Source organism: Tauraco erythrolophus, chromosome 5 (assembly GCF_009769465.1).
Source record: "Tauraco erythrolophus isolate bTauEry1 chromosome 5, bTauEry1.pri, whole genome shotgun sequence".
In the NCBI taxonomy this organism is placed as follows: domain Eukaryota; kingdom Metazoa; phylum Chordata; class Aves; order Musophagiformes; family Musophagidae; genus Tauraco; species Tauraco erythrolophus.
In genome coordinates, this window is record NC_141469.1 from 34,440,999 (window position 1) to 34,465,592 (window position 24,594).

At 35.2% G+C, this 24,594-nt stretch overlaps 2 protein-coding genes across 4 annotated transcripts in view; both read left to right on the forward strand.

Moving 5' to 3' along the window:
* Positions 1-24,594, forward strand: part of JAKMIP1 (janus kinase and microtubule interacting protein 1) — a 90,225-nt gene that overhangs the window by 33,192 nt on the left and 32,439 nt on the right. For 2 of the 3 annotated variants that reach the window (XM_086612169.1, XM_086612170.1), the window contains exons 7-13: positions 310-369; positions 7,813-7,941; positions 9,220-9,348; positions 13,670-13,753; positions 17,485-17,547; positions 18,759-18,857; positions 21,913-22,014. In XM_086612169.1, the coding sequence (XP_086468295.1) occupies positions 310-369; positions 7,813-7,941; positions 9,220-9,348; positions 13,670-13,753; positions 17,485-17,547; positions 18,759-18,857; positions 21,913-22,014 (666 nt within the window). Of the gene's footprint in view, positions 1-309; positions 370-7,812; positions 7,942-9,219; positions 9,349-13,669; positions 13,754-17,484; positions 17,548-18,758; positions 19,046-21,912; positions 22,015-24,594 lie in introns of those variants that run through there. The other variant, XM_086612171.1, reaches the window with a different exon arrangement.
* LOC147528713 (uncharacterized) lies at positions 4,225-4,428 on the forward strand. The gene has a single exon (XM_086611953.1). The coding sequence runs from the start codon at positions 4,237-4,239 to the stop codon at positions 4,426-4,428; it is 192 nt and encodes a 63-aa protein (XP_086468079.1). The 5' UTR covers positions 4,225-4,236.

The window sequence follows — 24,594 nt, forward strand, 5'->3', positions numbered from 1 at the left end:
AGCTTCTTGGTAAAAGAGTCAAAGGAACTTTCAGAAATCTGTGCCCAGTATTTAACAAAGCTTTTTCTTGCCAGCTTCCCATCGGGTGTGTAAAGTATATGGCTGAAGGTTTGTTTGCTCAAGGGATAAAGCTGCAGTACAGTATGGTGTTATACCAATGTGGTGTTATTCAAAAGGATAAAGACGTTGTCTTTGAGTTAGCTTTACCATAGGCTTCAAGAAAATTTGAATATCTCTTTGTGCTAGACGTATATACCTAAATACATATTTTAAAAGAAACTTGCACCAAAATATTCTCTTTCCTTCTAGGAAAGGGAACGGTTGTTACGATCTAAAAAACAGAAAAGGAAAAGTCTGAAGCCTCCGAAGGTGAGCAAACTTTCAGTTTTCTGTGTGTTTTGGTTGTGAACAGCGCTTGTGTCAAATATTGCCTGAAATCAGAGCTCTACTTAAACTAACGGTAAAATTGCATATAATTCTATTTTTTCTAGTGAGTGCTTATTAACTTTTCCTTAGGATAATTCAGGAGCTGCAGGTTTTATACTGCACACAAGTGTTGCTGTTTTGATTTTTGTTTTAAATAAACAATATAATTACACTTCTAGCCATTGTGGCCTAAATATTCAAGTGGCTTGAGGTCTAAATGATATAATGACTTGAAACAACTACCATTTCAAAGAACAAACGCTCAGTCCTTTTTAAAGAAAACACACTCTTCAAACTACTCGTGCCAAGTTACTGCTTAATTGCAATTGGAAACTTTAACTCATGTTAGGGATGTTATTGAAATGATATTTCTGTATGTGATATATAAATAGTAAGAAGATTCTGTTTTTCTCTGGTAACTATTTTGCTGTAGAATGCAAAGTACAAGAGAAAAATACAGATTGTAGAAATAGAAAAGTTTTGCTTCACAGTATACCTGTAGTGTTTATTTAGAATCCCTTCCAACCCAAACCATTCTATGAATCTATGATTGTGATATATGCTTAAAGTAATGAATTTTGCTAAATGTTTTTTGTGAAGTTGAGCGTTAGCAGCCTGTTGCGTGTGAGAGGAGAAGAGTGGGGTAAGAGAGGAAAAAAAGGAAGTGAACAGTGGAGAGGTGACTATCATCTGTATGGTAGCTTAAGATACGTTCTGTCACACATGGGTGCTGGTTGTCAGTGTGTTTTGTGTAGTATATTCCTGGTGACCTCCAGGTGGTGCTTGCTTATTGCTCTGTGTTCGGTAATACCCATATTCTGAAAGATTTATCCTTTGGGATTCTCTGTTTCAGCACTGATTCCTTCAAATTATGTTTTGAGTGAGCATGTGTCTTTTACATATGAAGGGAGAAAAATTCAGAAGTAATAATAAATCTTGCATACGTTTTTCTGTTATGTAATGGAAGGCTGATAGACACCGAATATATTTACAGTAACCCTAAACCATTCTTTCTTGGTGTAGTATACCTGGAAGTTTGTGTGTTGAGAGTGAGTTTAAAAATGGGACATAAAATTAAATATATATATATGTGTGTGTAACTAATACTGTAATTTTTTTATAGTCCTCTCTAATTATTAGCCTTTATCCAATTTTAAATTAATTGCGTAGATCTTTTGCCGAATTGTAAGGTTCCTAATGAAACAAAACCAGTTAATTTAATTTTTTAGGAGTTGATAACTAGTGATGCTAATTTATATAGGCTGAAAAGTTCCATAATTATGGATTTATGTCTTAAAAATATTCTGTGTTAATAGAACTTCAGCTGATCTAGACTCTATATCCTTTCCTTTTGCCTATTTTCTCTTGAGCAATCTGCTGGTTTTGCGGTTTCTACTACTTCTTTTCCTTATTGACCAAAGCAATGATTAAATGAGTTAAATGACATGAAGGTTGGAAAAAACGTGCATAGTACCACGAAAAAATTTGTGGCAGTGCTATTCTTTATGTGGTAAGAGTACTGTATATTGGGGACTTCTGCAGAGATTATTGCAAGAATGGTGTGTATATTAGCAGCTGAGTTAGTAGGGGTTTGCTTCTTAGTTATGATAGATACACCAGAAAAAACAAATTAATCAGAAGCAGAGATAACTCCCACTTGTTATTTCATACCCTGTCCGTTAGCTCATTGATGCCCATACGAAATTGACCATTTGAAGTTTTATTTGATGCTATCGCCTCTAAGGAAAAGCATGCCTATAAAACAAAAACAAGTGAAAAAAAGAAATAAAGTTGTGAGAGAAGAGTGAATGACATTATATATGCTATACTAGTTATACTATATATACTATGCTAGTTATTATATAACTATATGTAGTTTCTAAATCAGCTAATCCCTTAAGGAAGGGAAGAAGTCATCAATAATATATTTATTAGTGTCCTATTACCTGCCATCGTGTAAACTTGTAGGCTATTCACCTGTGTATGCAGTGTTAACTTGGAGTTCAACGCTGTTGATGTTGGCTTCTAAAATTCCAGTCCTGGCATACAGGCTGGTTTCCTTCCAGATCACCTGTGTGGTCCTGTGAGGATCAAAATCCTCAAGGGAAGCTGCATTTCCCACAGTTTTCCAACAGTTTTTTATTTAAACAATCTTTGTAGAATGGGCTGCTTACCCAGATGAGATTGTACCATCTTCATGCCCTCTGTTTTTACAGCCTATTTTAGGAATTCAGATGAAAATGATCGAATTCATTTAACCACTCATTTGCAATTTTAGTGTTTACAATGCTTGGTTAGATGCCATTAACAGAGGTAAGATCCAGAGGTCCATCTCACTCTGGACAAAGTGGTAACATTAAATGGTGATTGTTCTCCTCTGGAAGTAGATATCTAAATAAGCCATATGAGTTTTGTCCCAGAATTGGCTATTTCTCCCCATGGATTATAATGGCAGTCTAAGGTGAGTTGCTTTATATATAGACATGTACAGTGCAAGTGTACTTCTGTCTATGATTTGTGCAAGATTTTTATATCATACAGATGATAACCTATATATAATAGTAGAAGAAATTATGGATGTATCTGTTCTAACCAACCACTCAGAAGGAGAAATTACTGACATAAATCTGTGGCTTTGCTTTTCTAAGATTTGTTAAATGTAAAATTAGCATTAACACAGTGAATTATCGAATTTGGCTGTCAAAATTGAATCTATTTCCAGCAGTGTTCCTCTTTCCTTGATAAAGTCAAAAAGGAAATAACTGATGAGAATTAGGTTTCATGAATGTGGTCAGATAAGCTTGGCTACAAGGTGTGGAAAGATTCCTTTTTTGTTCTAATAAACAGGAACTTGGTGCACAGGGTGAAGACTTACACTCATTTACTGTTGCAGCTTCTCCTAAACAAGTACCTTTACAGTCCCGATTCCTTATTTTTCGAGGTTCTCTGACTGGTTTACTTACTGTCTGTGTTTGTTTATTAATATGAGTATTTTCCTGACAGTGGTTGCTGTTAGCTGGAACAGAATCCATGGCGTGCCTTTCTCTATCCTTAAGACAGCTTGTGTGAATGATCTGTCAGGCCAGTCCAGCAGCCTTTATAGCCTGATTGGGTCTAAATAACACCAGTTCAGCTGAGAAGCTTTTGAAAATACCAAGGATTTTTTTAAATTTTATTTTATTTTTTTGCATTTTGATGTCTATGTTATTTCTGGAGCTCTGTATGTGCACTAGGTTACTGTTGCTAGACTAAGCACTCATTTAATTACCAAGGGGCATAGGAGTCCATAGAACAGCGCTGGCAACCGGCTTGGGTTCCCTGAGGAAAGAGGCTGCATAGTGGGATGGGTCTTTATAACCTCTGTGGCTTTAAGGTGTTTAGAGGAGTAATACAATGACTCCATATAGTCAGGTACCGTAGAATAGTTTTCTCTGAAGTGAAGCAGCCTAAGTTGATAGATGTTTATTTTTCTTACATTAACCTGCCATTGGACTTGTTAGGAAAAAGACCTACCAGAGGTGAATCTTTTTTTGCTGTTTAAAGTATGCTTTTTCCCAGGTGTTTTTTTCTTTTCCTTTTTTTCCGAGTTTTGGTAGTGAAATAACCAAGAAGCTCTGGAAACAGTATTTTTGGAGTTTTGTTTATTTTGACATGTAGAATGGAGTTACAATGATTCCATGATTGATGGAGTCATGCATTGGAGAAAAAGGCATAATTGCCCAGTTTGTTTGTAAACGGCAGGACTCTACGGATTTGTTTATTAGTAAATAAACTGTATTCGAGAAAGTGGAAAACCTGCACACTGTTGTGATGGAGTTCATATTTCTTGTTTTATATTTTTCTTTTTTTATCTGCCTCTGTGCTTTGGTGTGCCTGTATTTTTCTGGCTGCCAAGAAATGACATATAAGCATGAAGGTAAGAAGTTACTGATTAGCTCATCTGATTGCATTAAAAGGAAATTCATCTTGGATCGTTTTCGTCATGTTACATTAAGTATTTGAAAATGAGTTATTTAAATGTAAAATGAAACTACTTCAGCAACAGATAAATCAGATTATGTATATGTAAGTATGTCTAATCCAAGCCATTAAAAATATGAAGGTATATTGAAATTTGCGTATAATATGATCTATGTGTCACTACTGATTTGTAACATTCTAAACTTCAGTGTTTACTGAGTGCCATGCTTCAGTAGAAGAGTTAATACTTGAGTTATAAAGACCTAATGCATAATTTTACTTTAAAATTATGTGAAAGCATTGATACAAATCCACATGAAAAATACTATAAAATGCGTGGCAGTAGTCAGTGGAAATTAGAATTTAAATAAGAATTTTTTAGCAATTCACATGACTGTTTTCTCAGTTTGGAAGTAATGATTTAGAAGTAACAAATGTACAAATCAATATAAAAGAATCTTTAAGTTGTTAATTGAGTATGTTCCCATTTTTAAGAAAAGTTTGAATGAAACTTGAAGGAAAAGAGTGTAGAGTCACAAAAATCCAGTGAGTATTGTACATGTTTGTATGTAGTTTTCAAAAAACTTTGTGATTCAACTTTTGAGCTATATGTGGAATCTCCCTTGGAGCTGATGTATTTATTTATGCCTTATTATTTATTACAGTGTTTATCAACAAACTTTGTATGAATCAGATGTCTTTTTCTTCCTTTTTTCTCTCTACAGCTGTTCCCTTACCAGTTAATTTGTTCTGGTTTTGCTGTGAATCACTTCTTGTAGCTGGTTGCTTCATATACTAGATGATCATCTATAAAAATCAGCTATTTTGTGATTATGTCATGAAGCAATTCATACATGTGCAATTAATATACAATGGTTAAATACCTTATCCCCATTTCTGTGGAAAGTATCTGCTCCACAAAATGATAAATGTACAGCTTCTCTAAAGAGAAAGGAGTCATTAAAAATAAATAAATGCTGGATGGGTCATCTTCTGAGGACTAATTACACCTCAGTTTTTGCGGCAAACCTTTGTACTTATGAGAGGGGAGTCTGGTATGTTTGTAATTTGAGTGTGAGAGAACATATTAGCTTTCTGGATAATTCTTTATATTTCTAGCATAGAGCTTAAACCTGTTCCCCATGTCTTTTGTTTTGTGAAGTAGGACAGAATGGTGAACAAACTGGTGTAGCATGTGAATGCTGGAAGAAAGGATTAAATTATCCCAGAGAAGTGTTTGTCTTAAGCACCTTAGACATAGCTTTGCTTGGTGAAAGGATCCCAGTGCTTCCAAAACAACTGAGGGAAGAGTAATGTATCTTTACAAGGTTTTAGTACTATAACTGTGGTCCTTTTATTTTCCTGATAAATACACTAAACAGTAGTCTAGTAGCTTGCAAAAGGAAGGTTTTTGCTAAAGATTGTTCAGAAGCTCTTTACCTTCTGTGCTGCATCATATTTATTTGTATGCATATAGACAAAAACAGACTATTTGGAAAAGATGTGGCTTTTGGGGGTTGTTTTTTTTTTCATCCTTCTGGAAGATTTTAGTAGAACCAGTTAATTTAAAAATGCAACCTGAATGAAATTTTGAAATTATTATTTGAAGGGCTCTTTTAAATGAATCAATTAAGTGGTTCAGAACAGAACCTGGAAGCTGACTTTGGTAGTTTGAGTGGGATTAGCTATACTGTAAAACAATTATGGAGTTGTTTAGCCTATGAGGGATGAGACTGACATGGTAGATCGTGGTAAGCAGAGCTGCAGGCTGTAAATGGAGTGCATGGTGTCGTGCGTGCAGACACCGAGTCACACCTGTGAGCCTGATTTTATGGTACCACTTGAATCAAGGCAGAGTATTTTGACTGTTAATGAGAGCTGTGCTGAACCAAAAGAATATATTAAGCATTATGGGGCTTTGTGAGAAAGTGAAGATAGTACTTTGTAGACATACTGGAAGAATATATAAATTAGGTAAGTCTAGAAGACTGCAGGGAAAGGTAAATACTTGGAATTCATCATTAGATAGGACATTATAGATAAAATAAAGCCTTTCAGTATCTTGAATGAAATTGATAGCTCACAATTCCACTCACGTCGCCAGTTTGGCTTTGCTGAGCTGTAAGATATCTGATGTTCTGAATTAATAACAACTGATAATTTTTTTGTCCTTTAGGCTTTTTTAATGAACAGTGCTATTATGTTCTCACATATAACCTGTGGTTTATATAAAAAAAAAAAAAACCAAAAAAACCCCGCAAACTGTGACATCAGGATCTATGAGTCAGCATCAAGCAGTGTCAAAAAATATAGAGATAGACAGACAGATTTTTCTTCGTCTTAGAGCCGTGTCTCTCCACTAACCTCCCTGTCTAGAATGCTTCATGACCTGACTTCATTTTTCCAGCAAATATGTGGGTTTTTTTCCTTCTGTTAATTCTCCTGCTTCTCTGAATTTGTGTTGGATTATTAGAACACTTGTATAGTATAAAAAGATAGACTTTGTATTGATTGATAACAGTTAACATTTGTTATTGATGTTTTGGAAGGAAACATACTTGAAAAACTGTTTTTCTGGTTAAATATTTAAGCATTTTTTTTAATAGTGGAATTTTCTATGGAAATTTGCTTCCTGAGCACATGTTAGGAAATTGATGGAAAGGAGGCTCTTAAAATGGTGAAAGAGTTATTGCAGTTGTGATATTTTATAAAAAATATCACATTTTTTCATAATTAATATTGTACTATTCTCTTTGATTGGCTACTTGTTTTCTCTATTTTTCTGTAAGCATGCATTTAATTGATTACATTGTGTAAAATTTTTAAAATCTACATGGAAATGCTGGTTTTCCCTAAGCATAGTTTTTTTTGGTTAGTCATAATATTGGAGCAAACTTTTGAAAAAATTTGGAATGATGGTACTGAAAAAATAAATGAAAAGCAGCAATTTATACTCTTAAGTAGGATTTTGCAAATTAGATTTTATAAATTAACTTTTTTTTCTTTTTGAAAGTTAGTATGAATTATGAAATTGTTCCACATTGTTCTTTGGAATATTTTTCCCTCTTGGTTCCACATCTTATGTGTTGCATCGTACTGGGTTACTTTCTTTTGAATAGATATTGCATTCCTCTGGTGTGGATCTTGTAAGATCTGTATGGTTTCAGTAATTAGCTTTTATGCTTTTGCTAAAGCATTATTCTATTGGCAATTACCCAGTGCTATATGCAGTTCAGTTCTTGGAGGTTCTTATACAAACGATGTTGAAAAAGTAGCTCATTTAATCAAAGAGCAAGGGTTTACAATGGAACCTTTTTGCTTCCTAAATACTAAAACAAAGGTCAGAGAAGACCTTGGCAACAGCCTGCTGAGTCATTGAGGTTTTTCAACTGTTTTACTAGTAACTAAAAAAACCTAACTTTTCAGAGGCATGTTGTGGAGACATTTTTTGGATTTGATGAAGAATCTATTGATTCAGAAACATCATCTGTAACTTCATATAACACAGATAAAACAGACAGGACACCAGCAACACCAGAAGAAGATTTGGAAGATGTAAGTAGTAGCTGATTTGTTCTTAAGTTCTATAAAAATTGACATGGAGTATAAATGCAAACATTCTTTTTCAGCCATTCTGCCACTGGAGCTATGAAAGATTTGGCATAGAATTGCTTTATTTTAAGTCCAGGAACACATACGCAGTCATTGCAGTAGAATAAGATATATAAGATAATATTCTGCCTGACAGATTTAGCAGATATTGGACTGAGAAATAAAATTGTTTTTCTCAAAGCCTGCTTTATTTGTCAAAATAAAATGAATAGGCATGTTGCTTTGCCAAAAGTCAATGGTTGCTAGACAATAGTTTGCCTTTCAACCTTATAATTTATTTGACTGTTTTGATACAACCAGGATTTTCTTCCTGTACTTAACAATACTCAGAGAGACTTTTGCAATTCGTTAAGGCTTAAATGATCATAGGTAGTAAATACCCACTGACATGTTTTGTCTCAGCTCTGTGATATACAGTGCAGCTGGCCTACTTTAAAAGATTGCAGGGCTGAGGACAAAGCATGAGTTAGATGCTCTTTTTCATCTTTCTTTCCTGTTCACTAACTTGTGCCTAATACTCCTCAGTTGCAAGAAGCTTTGTATTTTTCTAGGTTTAATATCTAATGCAATCTCTTTTCCTTGGAGCTCAAGTTCCTGGAGCAGAAATTAATTAAAGGGAAGGACATTTCTTGCCCTCAGCATTATAGGAAAGACCTTGAAAGTGTTGATGTCAGTTCCTCAAAATTCAAAGACAATTAAGGCATTAAAAATACTTCATGTTAAAAAAAAATTTTAAAAATTATGTAGCTTTTGAAATACAGCTTCTGTGTTAGTGTGCTTGTGCTGGTAAATTACTTCACCCTGGCATTGTAGAGAAAAAGAGTAAGGAGGGAGTGATGGGTTGCATGACAAATAGAACAAACCGCTGCTGAAGCCTCTGTGGCTCTGGAGCTGCTGAAGACAGTGGTGCATAGAACTGTTCCCTCTCATCTTTCCTCAGTCAGTTTCTTCCCATTTCTACACTTTACTGCCTTATGTAGTAACTTACACTGTCCTGAAATTGTAAGGTAGACAAAGTTACTGATCTCTGCATTTCTGTGTCATCCTCAAGTCATCCTTCCTTCCATTTCACTTGTTTTAGTTTTTTAAATCTTTATTAAACTTTGAGACTGTGTATGAGTTGTGTTACTTGTCGTGTTTGTGAGTCTGTCTATATAAACGAACCCATTATCATATATATTTACACAAAACCACTTTTTTTTTTTTTCCCTCTTCATTAAGAGTACGCCTAAAGAAGAAGCTGAACTAAGGTTCTGCCAGCTGACAAGAGAGTATCAAGCTTTGCAAAGAGCATATGCATTGCTTCAAGAACAAGTTGGTGGAACTCTGGATGCAGAGAGAGAAGCAAGGGTAATTTTTAAACTGAAATTTCTTTTAACTCTGAAGTCATTGAAAAAGCTGAAAAAACTTGGAGTAGCAGGAGATATCTTTGCAGGTCAGTCAAATGCAAAGCACAATGTTTTTGAGGATTAGAGGATATTATCAGTCAGATGAGAATTTATGTTCATCTGGTGCAATCAGAACAAAGATATCATCATACTTTATTCTGGCATGCATAATATATTAAAGATTTCAGTACTAAGACAGTGTTATTGAGAATGATATCCCAACTGAACCTGCAATTTGAATAGCAACATGATGCATTTAAATGAATTGGGGAATAAGTTGTTATAAGTACTTAGGTACTTTTGTCATAAGAGTATATTAAAAACCTGACCCAAATTTGACAAAGGAATTTTTTCTTCAAGTGTTTTTTTGAATATCTGAAATCATAATTTGTTTTTAAAAATCTCAGTTTGAGAGTATTCTTCCACTAAAAAGTACTATCGTTCCTAGTAGGTCAGCATGTGTGATTGCTCACTCTCTCTGCAATAATTTTTTTTTTATCCTCACAGCAATCTCTGTACTATAGATATTTGAAGTGTGGGAGAGTAAATATTCCGTTTTCATTTACCATTCTGCCACCATTCTGTTTAACCCTTTAATGTAGAGGCGAGGTCAGCAAAAGTCATGCAAACATCTTCCACTATGTTTGTTCCAAACCGGGGAAGAGAGAAATCACTTCATAATGAATTGGTGAGCTCTGACTCAGTTCCCAGATCTAGTCACTGAACAGCAGTGACATTAAAAAAGAGCTGAGTTAACTAGAGGCAAAATTGCTTCTGCTTTATCTCAACTCTTCGCAGGCAGGAGCATGTCTAGAAATGTAACGTATTTGCAAGTTACCCTCTACTTAAATGACTGCTGTGATTGATGACCAAAGAACGTGTAGCATCCAAATGGGCAAGCAATAGCCATAGGGCTGGAAATTTCATCATCTTCATCTCATGTCCTTCATTCTGCATCGAGTCCAGCTTGAACCTGTAGATTACTGACTGCTGAGAGAGTTGACTGATGTCATTGTGAGGCCACTCTTAATTATCCTTGAAGGGTCATGGCAATTGCAGAACATTCCTGAGGACTGTAAGAGAGCAAATGTCACTCTTGCCTTCAAGAAAGGCAAGAAGGAGGATCTGAGGAGCTAAAGGCTGGTCATTCTCACCTTGCTGCCTAGGAAAGGGATGGAGCAAATAATTGTGGAAACCATTTCCAAATATCTGAAAGACAAGAAGGTGACTGGGAGTGATCAGCATAGATTTACAAAAGAGAAATCATGCTTAACCAGCTTGATAGCCTTCTACAATGAGTTGAGAGCAGTGGATGTTTGTCTTGACTTTATAAGTCTTTGATGCACTCCCCTGTAAGATTCTTGTAGACAAACTGATGAAGTACGGACTAGAGAAGCGGACAGTGAGGTGGACTGAAAATTGGCTGAAATAGCTTAAAGGGCTGTGATCAGTGACAGAAAGTTCAGCCATCACCAGTGGTGTACTGCAGAGGTTGATACTGGCTCCAGTACTATTTAACCTCTTCCTTGATGACCTGGATGATTGAACAGTGTGCACCTCTAGCAAGTTGCAGATGACACAAAATTGAGAGTAGTTAATTGATGGTTGTGCTGCCATTCAGAGGGACCCTTCAACTGCCTGAACAAATACGTGAAAAGGAATCTCATTCAATTCAACAAAGAGAAGGAAAAGTCCTGGCTGTGGGGAAGAATAACTCTATGCACCAGCACAGACTTGGGGCTGGCTTGCTGGCAGGCAGTTTTGCACAGGAGGACATGGCGGGTCCTGGTGGACACCAAATTGAACATGACCCAGCAGTGTGCCTGTCCAGCAAAGGTGGCCGACTGCGTCTTGGGCTGCATTAGGAAGAAAGTCCCCAGTAGACCAATGGTGGTGGTCCATACTCAACATTGATGGGCCACACCTGGAGTGCTGGGTTCATCTTTGGGCTCCTCCAATACAAGAAAAACAGGGACATGTGAGACAGAGTCCAGCAAAGGGCCGTGAAGATGATTAAGGGCTGATACACAAGGAGAGGCTGAGAGAGCTGAGGCTGTTCAACCTGGATAAGAGAGGGCTAAGGGATATCTTATAAATTTGTGTAAATACCTGATGGAGGGAGCAAAGAAGATGGAACCAGACTTCTCAGCGGGATCCAGTGAAAGGACAAGATGCAACAAGCACAAATTCAAATGCAAGAAATACCATTTAGACATGAGAAAAACCTTTCTTCCTCTGAGGACAGTCAAACATTGGAAAAGGTCTCCCACAGAGGTTGTGTATATATTCAGAACCCCACTGGACAAGGTCTCAAGCAAACTGTTCTAGGTGCCCCTGTGCTTTGAGCACAGGAGTTGGACAGGTGAGCCTTTCCAACCTCAATGAGACTGTGATTCTAAAAAGTGTTTAAACATTAAGAAAGCCTGTAGCCTACTTCACCCCCCAAAAAATCTCCAAACCACCAAAATGGAAAAACATGAATTATTACATATTACTGCCTTGCTACATGTGGCCTTCATCGTATTGTGCCACTGCAACATGTTGCTAATAATGCAGAAAAACAAAGATTATCATGTGGTTTAAAAATTACTGGTGGGGACTCAATTTATCCCAAAAGTAGGAGCTGCCACTAGCTTAATGGTTCCACTGCTAAGAATAATTAATAAAATATTCACAAAATTCTATATTGCTAGATTGCTGATGGTCATTAGGCATACATGTGCACTAGTTCATCCATGTCATTTTCTCTGGCAAGCATTTTAAAATCCACATATTGATTGTTCTCAGATACAGAAACAGTATGCTTGTGGGATCAAACTTTCTGTGTGTTAATAAGCAAAGCTTTCCAGATAAAAGTTACAGAAGAACGTAGACTGTTTGATGTTATCTGGAGTTATTTACTGCTAAGATCGTTAGTCTATTATCTCCAGAGCCAGTATTTAGATGATTCAGGGTTTCCTTTAAAATGTGTTATGTTTTGTTTCATGGTTTTTTGGGTGTTTTTTAGGTTCTTTGAAGTGGCTTTCAGATTGTCTTCCCTGTGAAATACAGTTCATGTAATAGTAGAGTTATTGCTTTATCACTTAATTTGTTTGAGTTCTCAGCATCTTACAAAAGCCTAGTCACATTTGACACTCTTTTTTTAAGTAGGACACTTAGCAAAGGAAAACAATAAGAACTTTGGAGATCACTTCTCATGCGAGGATTGAGGTGGGGGGCATAATTACATCTACTTAAAGTAAGATTTCAAAGGCACTCAGGTATTTTTCAGTTATGAGAGATCATTATATATTTCCTTTGCCTTCATGAGAAGGGAGATCCTAGTACGAATATTTTTGTAATACCTTTTTTGAATTTTATTTTGCAGGCATTTGCAAACCGTCCCTTTAGTATGCTTTGGAATCACTGTTCTTTCTTTTTAACGGCATTTTAGTCTCTTTCACCACATCCATGCAAATCTGTCTTTTGTTGGAAGCTTTTTGCATGGTTAGATTTGTAGAGCTCAATGTTCTGGTGAGATGAACATTTCCTATTACTTTTAGATGAGGCTTAAGGTAAACAACAAGGACCCAAAAATGCAGAAGGAAACCCCCGTAGGAATTTTTGAACTGCTTGGGTGAAAGAATACCTGAAGTAGGGTGGGAAGAGTACTTGCAGTAGCTCAGGCAGCCTCAGTGACTGAAGATCTCCAGAGATATCCTCATATCCTTTTTGTTTAGTACCTTGTATGATCCAGTCCCTTTTAGGGCATCACCGGACTCAGAGGGTAATACCTACTGTAGTGTAATAGTTAGTGTAATAATCATGTAGAATGAGAAAAACAGACTGGCATATGCTGTTTATGGGATATATAAATTATTTTGGGTCAATATAATTTATTTACCTATAGACCTTTTACAGTGCTTATTGCAATTCTCTTTCTCTCTTCCTGCTTTTTCCCCATCTTCCTTGAATTACTAAAGCTTATAAATAGCTTCTTAAAGATCTTTCAGTTCCTAACTTTTTTTTCTCCCCCCACTTGGGAAGAGCTTTGTCACTGACTATGTGATGATAACATCTTTTTAGGCTAGGAAGGAAAAATGCTGTTAAATGGGTGGCTTTAAATATTTTGTAACATAAACACAAAAGTAATTATTTAATGAAAAGCATTAAAAGATGACTGGACAGCCCATAAATGGGTAGAAAGTATCTTTACTTTGATTCTGTGTGTAATTAAATCTACCTGTCTACCTGGATGTGCATGCATATACACGCACTTTTTGATATTTTTTTTTTTCCCCCAGACTCGTGAACAACTGCAAGCTGATCTTCTCAGGTGTCAGGCAAAAATTGAGGACCTGGAGAAAGCTCTAATCGAGAAAGGACAGGTAAAAGGCTCTCTTAATGTCCTCTACCACATCATTTTCTCCCTTGCATGCAGTGGTGCCCTTGCCATCTTCATTGCTTGCTGGTATGTTAGTGTGACTGATGCAGCTTAATTGCTACTGCAGCAATAGATTACTTAAATAAAGGAAAGTATTATGTAGGCTAAGAAAATACCTTTAAAGACTCATTTTCTAACACATAACACACTAAAGCATAATATCAAAACAAGTGCATGTACATGCATTTTAAGTTCTGTTTGTGTTGTCGTTTGGTGAAGGCGTTTCTCCTGTTTTCCATTTTCTTTATATTTGCTATAAATTCCAATAAAATAAATATTCTATATTTGTACTGGAGAATATTTTTGATGTGTCACATAGAAAAATTCAAAACCAAATCACTTCCACACCTGCTTCAGCTAGAGAAATGAACCACTGGTTGTGTCTGGTTACTGGAAGCATCTTACGGTGTTGATCTCCTGGCCTTAAATTCTTGGAGGACCCAACTGGTTTCAAATTCCCATACCATCACACAGAGTAAAATTAGGCTTTATGCTTCAGTATAGCTTGTAAATACTTGACAAAGACGTGGCTACAGAGTCATATTTAATAATGTCTAGGATCTTCAGGAAGGCTGATTAAGAGATATGAGAGTGGATTTAAAAGATGTTAAGTTGCATAAATGCTGGAACACACTGAGAAAATTGAGATGTTATTTTATATTATTATTTGAAATAACAATTTTAAGATTGCAGGTAGCTTATGGTAATGAGTTAAGATATAGGTTTCTATAGATACACATTTCAAAGACTAATGATCCTGTAGCATTGAATAAAAACAACCTACGAATAATGCCAAGTTAATGATATTACTGGTTTTATGGTTTATTCTTTGTAAGAAAATTTTTCTGTAAAATTATATATAAATACAAAGGTTTTGGAACCATATTCAAACTAAGCATAAAAATTGTTTGTGCTAGCTTCCACACAAACTGCATTTTGCTTAGTAAATTCCATGTAAATAAAATATTACTAAATATAGAGAATATGTTATCCATCTGAAAATGGTGACTCACTGAGATTTTAGAAGAATAAATGAAACTGAAGACCTCTCCAGGATCTACTGCTGACATTTTAGTGTGTTGATGGTTAAGGTGTTGTGGGCAAACTGCTCTGTGATTGAAAACATTAACAAAATAGTTGACTATTACAGTGTAAAATGTAAGTGCTGTGCATGTAAATAAGAAAATTGAACACAAATACCCATGTAAGAAATTACTTCTGTGATTTTACTTCCAGAATGATATGTCAAAAAGATATGCCTGGAAATTAGAGTTTAATTAGTTATTATTTTACGAGATTCATAACCACATTTTCAACCTTGTATCTCTTAGTAATTTTAAGAAGACTAAAAGGAATGTGACAAGGAGCAATGTGATATTGTCTTTAGTGGGTTAGTTTGTATGCTCAGCATTAACTTTCCACAAAAGTGGTGACAGTGTCTTCCTGGGAGCTCTAGCACCTGCTCAGTTCTCCTGACCTGTTAGTATTTACATTCAACAAAATAAATGGTTATGATGATAAACTGACCTCTATGTGATTTTTTTATTATTATTATTATTACTTTGTCACTTAGGTGATCATGGTAGTGACGATGATTTAATAATACTCGTGAAACGTTCATTTGGGGAACCAGTACCTGAAATGCATTTGAAAAAGAAACAATGAATCAAAAGTTCCTAGTGTGTTATCTCAGGAATTTTCAGTCTTACTTTGCAGCTTTGGAAGTAAAATTCAGAGCAGGAGATTAGAATATTATGGTTAAAAAATGGCTCAAATCTTGGCTTATAACAATTGATGTGTAATTTCAAAGTAAGTGTCAATGCCTCTTGTTAATCTCTGATGAGCTCGATCTGTCAGAATTTCCTTAGATGTAAAATAAGACTATTAATCAATTTCTGCAAGGTACATTGAGTTGCATGCATAGGAAACATTATATTAAGGGAAGAAATTCTTATAAAATATGAATATTGGTATATAATAAATCTCAAAATATTGAAGTATGTAATGTGCCAGATGGATTTTTTTTTTTTTTTAAATGCTCAGCTCTCTCAGTGACCTGGTATGTATATAAATACAATCCCATTGAAGTTAAAATTTTGTCAGAAAGTCGAGTTAATCTAACTTCATCAAGAAAGACTCAAAAGTTAATTATCAATAGGTCAAATTAATCCATTTTTTCCTACTTGTGTGAACTGGAAGAGTTGAACCTGCAGGTCTGATGTAACTTGAACCTGCCTTATACCATATGCATGCATTGGGATATCCACCCTAAGTCTGTGAGTGCAACTCTTTGTTCTTTCTTTGACCTTAGTAAAATGCTAGTTAAATGTTAAACTAGACATTGGATTTTATTTTCAAATTTCTTTCATTTGCTTCAAAAATTCTTTACCAATGTCATGCTTTTTCAGTACTTATTTTAGTATATTATTCTTAGTATGATACTTTTAACATCATAACACTGGAGAGCTTGTTTACTGTATGAGAGTTAAAATGCACTTGTGCAGTCTTTTATATGAATGGGTAAAGGAGAAAGAACAGTAGTATATGTAAATGTAGTGGACAGTAGGTAGAAAAACTAACTTTCAACTTTCTTAAAAATGTGAATATTACAACATAATGTTTTAAATATTTTTGGTGGATGTTGGAAGGCTAGTGAATGAATGGGCCGCGATATCCAGATTTCATTAATTTCTTGTGCAGCATCAGTGTGCAAATACTTGCTGACAAAGCATCAGCCTTAATACTTTAGTAAAGATATTTAGATTTTAAATAAGTTGTCCTTTTTAGCTAGAAAGTAATTTGATCTAGAATTAGTGTGGCATGTTAAGTGTTAGATATTGTTTTATTAAACTTATTAGAGCAGTATGAGCTAGGTTATCTAAATAATTTTCTCTACAGGGAGAAGAGAGCGAATTTAACTGTTACAATCCATCAAATCTGAATGTCCAGCTGTGGCTGGCTGGCAGTGAGTTTTTGTAACTTGGGTCTTTAAGGGGATATTTTATGAGGCCTTTTGAAGTCATGCAAAAATCTAAAAGTAAAGATCGGTTTTGGAACAAGTGATCAAATAGAAATACAGTTTTTAAATGGAGTATAGAATATCTTATATCACTTCCCTTCTTTCATAGTTTGAATTCCGTATCACAAACACTGTGTCTCACACTTTTAGCAGAGGGCAATTAACTGAATTCCCCTGAAGCTTATTTTCAGTCATTTGGGGTAATTAAATATTTTACTTCCCTTTCTCCACCAGCATTTACATTACACCACTCAAAATGGGATTTTGCAAGAAAGTTCCCAACACTTTGCAATGGAAAGAAATGATTTTGAATTAAGACAAGTAAATAAATGTTTATAAAATGACATAAAATATCATGTAACTACATTCACCTACAGTTGCTAAATGTGAAGAATTTAAAATATATGCTTAGCTAAAACACACTAGGAAACAAGATATTCATTTTCAGGAAAAGAAAGGAAATTTAATTTTCTCTGTAGCTTAAAATGCTATTTATCCTTGAAATATTTATGAAAGCTGTAATTTTTGATGTGTGACCATTTTTATTCTTGAATGTACAATGATGTCTGAAATCTTCTAATTATTGTGCTTATTCATTTGACTTGTTTAACAAAATATATACAATTATAATATTTCAATCCTCCTCTTTCTCACAGGATTCCAAATGGGTAGAAGAAAAGCAGCTCTTGATCAGAACAAATCAGGAGTTACTAGAGAAGGTACGTGTTTAGAATCTGAGAATATTTTCACAATTACTGCCCTTTATCATAAAAGGAATGGTACTAAGTACTGGAACATCAACTTTATTTCTCTCCAGAAACAGAAATTCAGATAAATTCTCTCATTGAAATACTAACATATTTTTGTACTCTTTGGGAATGGGAGCTGCTCTTCCTTGTGGAATTACATGTTGTACGGCCAACAGTAGAACCCAAGCTGGCTGATGTTGCTAGTGTCCAACAAAATACAACCTAAAATATTAAGCTTAATGTAGAATCCTGTATTTTGTCAAACAATTACACAAAGATTATTATTGTCCTGATCACTAATAAAATTGCTCCCTTCAGCTTTTCATTATCTAGTTTTTCCACACATTAAGTAATGCTGATTGATTTAAAACTATTGTGTCATTTACTGCCTAAGATACTCAGAGCTCATCATCCTCATTGTTCTTCACTGATACTGGTGGAAAAGTTAGCTAGTACTCAGGAAGTCAAAGAATTTTTTTGTTAATTAGTAGCTCAATATTAATATAATAGGAGTAAGATAACCAAAGAAAAATTTGTGACTAAAAGTAGCTACAGCTGGACTTAATTTATTCAGTCACTTACATGGGTATTATATGCATTATAGTACATTATACCAGATGTTACACTTCTATTTAGCATCATAAAAATAAAAAGATCACCCAGTTAAGCTAGGCAGTAGACCAAAGCTAGTAGTTGGCATAATGAATAGTCAGTTTTGAATTTCTATTTTGTTGTTGTTAGCACCCCGAAGCACAAATCTGGAAAAATAAAAACTAGGCATTAAAACCTCCCCATTATTGTCTTTCATATACTGTGAAGAGTAGATGTCTGGTTATGCAAAGACAATGATAACAGTCCTCCCAAATGTTAATGTAATCCAGTTTTATTCATTTGATTTTTAAAAAAGAGCTTGTATTGCTTAACTTATTTAGATACAATATTCATATCACTTTTCATACTACTTCGAGATTACTATTCTAAGAGATCATTGACCATTTTCTACTGGCAGTTCTCACAGATGCTTTCTGATGTGATGTTCCTTCTTTATCTCCAAGACGTGGCCCGAAATCTAACAAGAAACTGAAATAATTAACAGTTTTGTCTAAACTCCTGGCCTGTAACTCTGTACAGTATCTTTTCCATTGCTTATGAGGCGTTATGATGTTGTGTTTGTCTCATAGATTTACAGAATGGAACAAGAAGAGCATCAGCTGAAGAACGAGATGCAAGATGCAAAAGACCAGAATGAGCTGTTAGAATTCAGAGTGCTAGAGCTTGAAGTAAGAGATTCTCTCTGTTGCAAACTCTCAAATGGAGCAGAAATTATGTTTGAACCCAAGCTGAAATTCCTGTAAAGATTACTGATGTCTGGTGCATGTTTAAGGGAGATCACTTAGGTATCTATTTTTTAAATGTTGTATCTTAGGATAATGAAATTGATGCCACTGCCTTAATATGCTTTGGAGAGAGTGCTAACTAATGTTTATAAAGATGTAATATAGCTAATATATATTGCATATAGTTTGTTTTTCATCTAATAAAATATTTTGTTTTGCAATATTTTGCCTTTTTTTATTTGTTTCATTTCCATAACTGCTCCTTTCCTGCATGTAAAATCACTTGGTATGTATACTACAGCCTTGGCTGTTGGTTGTTTCAATTAACACACCTTCTCACATCTTGCATGCAGTGATCTGACTAAAGATCCAACACTTCCACCACATCAATGTATAATTGCTTTTAATTAATTGATTTAAGATTGACAATATTCATATGAAGTAAAATTATCTTAAAGAACACATTTCGATAGCCACTTTGAAAGACTTTCTCTTACCTGAAATCCATTTTCTGATCGTATAAAATGGTCATGGACTGGAAATAATTGGCATCAGTCAATGGAAAAAATGAAAAAAAAACCCACCCTCTGAGAATGTCAGACTGCTGGTGAAGCATAAGTACAACTTCTGTACGTGAAAGTAGTACGTTGCCAATAGCAAACAAATTCTATACTTTGCATAAATGAAATAACAGCGAAGTTATCTGTGAATAACAATTTGACATTGTAGCCTGTGATTACGGTAGAAAGCAATGGTACTCATCACCTCCTAAACGGGGTCCATGGCGAGTTTGGTAGCACTGAACTACTCGTGTGTGATGCGCAGTTGTCACACAGTTGTGTTGCCTGATCACACATTGTTCCATTTCAAAGATCATCAACATTCTTAACGCCATTTAGAATAAACTCTTCAAGAAACCTGTCATTGCCACTCCTCCATAATTTTCATCACTCAGCACGTTTCACCAAAAATCTTGGCATGTGTAACTTCTCTGGTAAAGATGAAAACGTCATGTCTTCCTGTTATGTGGACATTCTGCTTGTTGTCTTTGACATTTCTTAATCTTTTTTTAATCCTTTACTTTATCAACCGTATATTTTTATGTCATAGGCCGTTATATTCAAAATTACATATTTAGATTATTAGAATTTCCGTACATGTTCAGGAAAATAGAATGCTTTCTATTAAGCAACAGTAAAGTAAAATACTGAACAGTTTAGCATTTGAATTGGCAGTTACACTAGAAACTGCTTCCTAAAGTGTAAGTATTCTTAGAAGTAGAACAATCAAAAAAATTTTCTTAGGAAAAGAGAAAAAGTGCTTCAATACATCCTTCACGAATGTCCTTTTTACACGGAAGACTCACATGAAAAATAGCTCAGTATGATGTGTCAAGTTTTGTCATGTGCCAAATTTTTAAAAACTTGTTTCACAAAATAACAAAGGAAGTGTTTTTGTGTGATTGCAAGAAAACGTGTTTTTTTCCTTAGTAGGCAAGCATGTAGACACAAATTTGACTGGCAATGTGAATGCTTTGGGAAAATCGTGAACACTTCTGGTAATCATGACAGTATTTTTGTGAGAGCAATTAAATTATTTTGGATTAAAATTAGGCTAGAGTAGAAAACACAACCATTTGTCTATCATTTCATGCAAGCAAATTCAGGTGAGTTTAATGCAATAAAATAATTTTTTTAAAATCTAAAATGATAGCTGAATTTGGACAAGAATTAAGCTTCTGGTTTTGGATTACAACAGTTGGATCATTTAAGCTCATTTCAAAATTAGACCGTTAATGAAAAAAAATGTTTAAAATAGAGCCTATGAGGGGCGAAAATGTATAAAGTACAGAGATCTTTTTTCCCCTCTGCATTGTAGTTTCAGTTGTTTTTCATTGTACGTTTAAGGTAGTTAATGAACAAGAGTTGCTGTGCTTTGTAACTTGCTTAAGTGAATGGATGCAACCTGCTTGCCATATTGATTAAAGCCTCTCATTTTCTGATTTGGGAAATTGGGCAATGCACGGATGGTCATAGGAACTACAATATTTGCAGTAGCTCGCTTTCATTATACTGCCAGAAACTGAAGCTCTTGTTGCCAGTGCCTCCGTTTGTAATATGGAGAGGATATCTGATTTTCCTCACTCGTGTTCCCATGGCCATAGAGAATTCAGAGTAAGACCCTGTACCTTGGTTGCTCAGAGCCTTCCATCCTGTCATTTTCACAAGCACACTAGAATTTAATTTAAGTAAATTTGTTTATTTGTTGTTTTACTGTATTTCTGCCTTCTGAAGAAATAATAGCTTGGTATTTCAAAGAAACACATGAAAGTCAAGCAGATGGGCAGGATGAGTTTTAGAAATACTATAGTTTTAGATATATGGGAATTTATAATTTTTAGTTTTGGCACAAAGAACATCACAAGTGTAGAGTAGTGCAGCCTTTCAACGTATTCTGACATCATGGGTTGTGCAGTGAATAGGACTGGGAATTTTACATGCTGTAATAGAAAGATTAACTGTAGAATAAACAGGGAGCACAGACACAGCTTTAATTTTATCGAGGAAATCTTCAGTGATAATACTATTTCATGATGGATTTTATTTTTTTTTTTCTGCATTTTCTTCTTCCTAAATTGTTCTTTGTTCTATCCAAGAAAGCAATAGTTAAATAAGGTCATAACCAAGATAAAAAACTGCAGAGCTTTCTAGGGCTCCAGCCAGTTATTTCCCCAGTGTCCAAGGGTTCCTGCATCTGAGGAGTGTCCGTTAACTTCACAGAAACTGGGTGTGCATGGAATCAGTTGGAAGCTAAACCCATTTTTGTGCTTAGCTGAAGCCAAAATCATTCAAATACGGTGAAAGTAGGAGGAAATGCCATATATTTGGATTGTGAATAGGAATTTGCCTTTTTAATGTACAAGCATGTTTTGTAAAGGTGGGAAATAAATGTTTATGTATAATTACACGTGTTGTTTTTAAACAAAATCTTTCCTCAGGAGAGAGAACGAAGGTCACCGGCATTTAATCTTCATATAACCACCTTCCCTGAAAACAATGGAAGTGCACTTCAACTGTTCTGTCAACAGGAAGGAATAAAGGTATATGTAGAGCGTTAGTAACAGTTGGATGGCCAGGAACTTTTTCAGAATGACCAACACAATATCCAAACAAATGATTCGTCATCTTACTGTAGGGAAGAAAATCTGAAAAAAATAGATATAGTAAGAAAAGATATTTTTAACTGGGAAAAGAGTTTCATAAGAATATGATCTAGTAGTTTGTCAGGAGTCCATCAATTAAAATGAAGGCTGGTCAATCAAGATAATTACATTTAGTCTAGGCTACTGCTGTAAAAACTTTGCAGAGAAGAATGTGGATGTTGATGTGATTTTTTTTTTTTGTCAGGCTTGCTACAGTGCTTTGTTCTTAATATTAAATGTTTTCATCTAAGGTCAAAAATATGACATTCACTTACTATTTTACACCCAATTTAGTGAAGCACCTATGCCTTTTTTTTTTGTTGAGTTAATATGCTTAAGCTATTTGCCTAGGCCAGGGCCTTGAAGCATGATGTGCCTGATCCAAAACTGATTCAAATAGGTGAGACCCTGTCTATCATTTTAGATCAAGCACAAGGGAAACATCAAGATCACACTTGGTTAGCTTCTGCTTTTCATGTCTGTTCTCCCTTGAGTAGGCTAGCTGTACAAATTGATTTGCATGCTGGTTCACTTAAGACTGAATTCAGACTTGCTTTGTTAATAATATTGCACAATAGGCCAGGGTAACTTTTCTACAAGAAACTAAAGTGGAATATCTCTGTGTGTTATACTTCATGGCACTTGCTATTAATTTATGCTTCTACTTGTAATTTCTTGTTACAAAAGACTTGTTTCTATTCAGTGCCTTAGTAAGCACAGTACTATCTGTAGTGGAAATAAACTGAAATTGTAGACTGCATATTGGTAATGAGATGAGTAGTCGAAAAAAAATTTTAAAACCTGATTTTTACCTACAGGTTTGATTGGGTGGCCATTTCCCAAACCGCACTAAGAGTCATCATTTGGCATATTAACTTTCGACTAGAACCTCCGTGGGATGCCAGACCTGATTTTTAGCTTATCTGTTTTTCTAATTTGCATGTTGGTTTTAGTAGGTACAGCTTAACAGGATCTAGAATTCGTCTTTTTTTCATTGTCTTCTGCTGCATTTCTAAACAAAGGTGTTTTATCAGTCTGCCTTTCAGTTCACTTACCTGGAAGCATGGCAGCCACCTAATGTGGGCACACTGAAATTGCTGACGTTTTGTACGTTTTCAGTGACTTTTGAAATTGTTAGCCATCAGTATCAAATTGGATTCTGGAAGGATGCAAAATTGGATTTGGTTTCTAAATCTTCCTATATGCTTCAGCGTGAAAATAAATGAATCAGAATGAATAAATGATTAGAATCTGGCTCGATAGGTTGCACATCTTACTGAATTCCATTATTCACTAGTGTAACTGATCAGCTAAAGAAGTTTCCGTTCAATGTTGTCAGTGCAGATCATAATCAATAGTGTTGTTTTTAACACTGATCCAAACACAAGTATGTATTAAGCTCAGTACTGTTCTAAAATTATTGATGTGCACTGTTTAATAGCTAATGTAACATTTGAAGACACTGCTGAAGTGTTTGGGGAGAGAGGGAAGAGAGAAAGGGGACTTCTCAGGATAGACCAACTTGAACACAACACATTATTCCTTCTTTGGAGCCAGGATGGACTACCCTGTAGATTCTCTCCCACATCTGTGTCTGGTCTTCAGGAAATCTTTCATTTCTTATTAAGCCTTCCTCACTGGAATCTGTTAGGTACAGAATCATAAACAAATATATTCTAGTGTAGTTATGTAATTTGCAAGCATAGCTAATTTAGCTTTAAAAAATTTTAAAGATTGATCATCCTCACTACCCACATAATACAATTGCGCAACACATAGATGCAAACCAGCACGTTTTGTACTGTAAATAACGAAACTGGTGAGCTCAGACACAGCCCTGTGAAATGTTGGCCTCTTCTAAGCGTATTCTGTGCTGAATATGAGTAGAAATTGAGGGTGCCAGCATTTAACAAGGTTGTCTTGCTTTATGCATGTGTATTAAGCATTTTAGACTAACATGAACTGGTCTCTGCCAATGCTTTCAAGCCTTCCTACCCTCAAATAGCATGGCTGAGTACAAGCTCTTGATAGGAATGATCCCTGGTCCACATTAACTTGTGGAGCATACTTGGGATAGTTCAGAGAAAAGTGATTAGCACAGGTTAAACAGTTCCATGAACCTTTTCAACAACTTTTTAAAGTAGAAAATAGAGTTCTCAGGCCTAGGAATGGTCCCTGGCACTGTGTAAAATACAGACATTGTGTGAATTTATTCCTCTCTTTTTTGTATCAGAGGAATGTTTTTCTTGATTTTAGTCACGAGGCATTAATAAGAATGAGTTGTTCACTGCTTTTCATGAATCTAGGGGCTAACTGGCAGAGAAACATGGCTTTCTACTCCCGGAGGCTGTGAGCTAATAGTGTTTGGAGGAGCATGTTCAGTCCACCATGCATATTCCCTTCTTCCACTGCTGGGCTGATTGGAAACTCCACTCTTTTAAGAAAGCAAATAAAAAACAAACCACCCAACAAACCTTC

What these genes read in the sequence shown, in the direction of transcription:
- LOC147528713 (XM_086611953.1), top strand. Translation starts at nt 4,237, where the DNA reads ATGGAGTTCATATTTCTTGTTTTATATTTTTCTTTTTTTATCTGCCTC.